A 252-nucleotide genomic window follows, 5' to 3' on the forward strand; every position below is an offset into this window, starting at 1 on the left:
CCGTCGCCACTCCGGTTCCGGGCTGCCCGGCTGCCTCCTCACTCTCACGGTGTCTCTCCCCCGTTGCAGGCAGCTGGTCTCGGGAGCAGAGTCCCTGCAGCTCGTCGCCGAGCTCCTCAGATCCATAGACAGAGTTGCCGAAATGCCGGACGACGGGCAGTGACCCAAACAGGACGCAGAACTTCGCTTCCGTGCGGGGACCACGAACGGTTCGGTCTGGGCTCGACGGCGGACCGAGGCTGCGGAGCGGTC

At 67.1% G+C, this 252-nt stretch overlaps 1 protein-coding gene across 1 annotated transcript in view; it reads left to right on the forward strand.

Moving 5' to 3' along the window:
• LOC103780057 (serologically defined colon cancer antigen 3 homolog) overlaps window positions 1-163 on the forward strand; it is a gene marked incomplete at its 5' end in the record, with an annotated part of 3446 nt that extends 3283 nt beyond the window's left edge. The window contains one exon of the mRNA XM_008947705.1: window positions 70-163. Coding sequence (XP_008945953.1) covers window positions 70-163 — 94 coding nt within the window. The remainder of the gene's footprint in view (window positions 1-69) is intronic.
• Window positions 164-252: the final 89 nt, after the last annotated feature.

This window comes from Merops nubicus, unplaced genomic scaffold, assembly GCF_000691845.1.
Source record: "Merops nubicus isolate BGI_N331 unplaced genomic scaffold, ASM69184v1 scaffold15199, whole genome shotgun sequence".
Taxonomy (NCBI): Eukaryota; Metazoa; Chordata; class Aves; order Coraciiformes; family Meropidae; genus Merops; species Merops nubicus.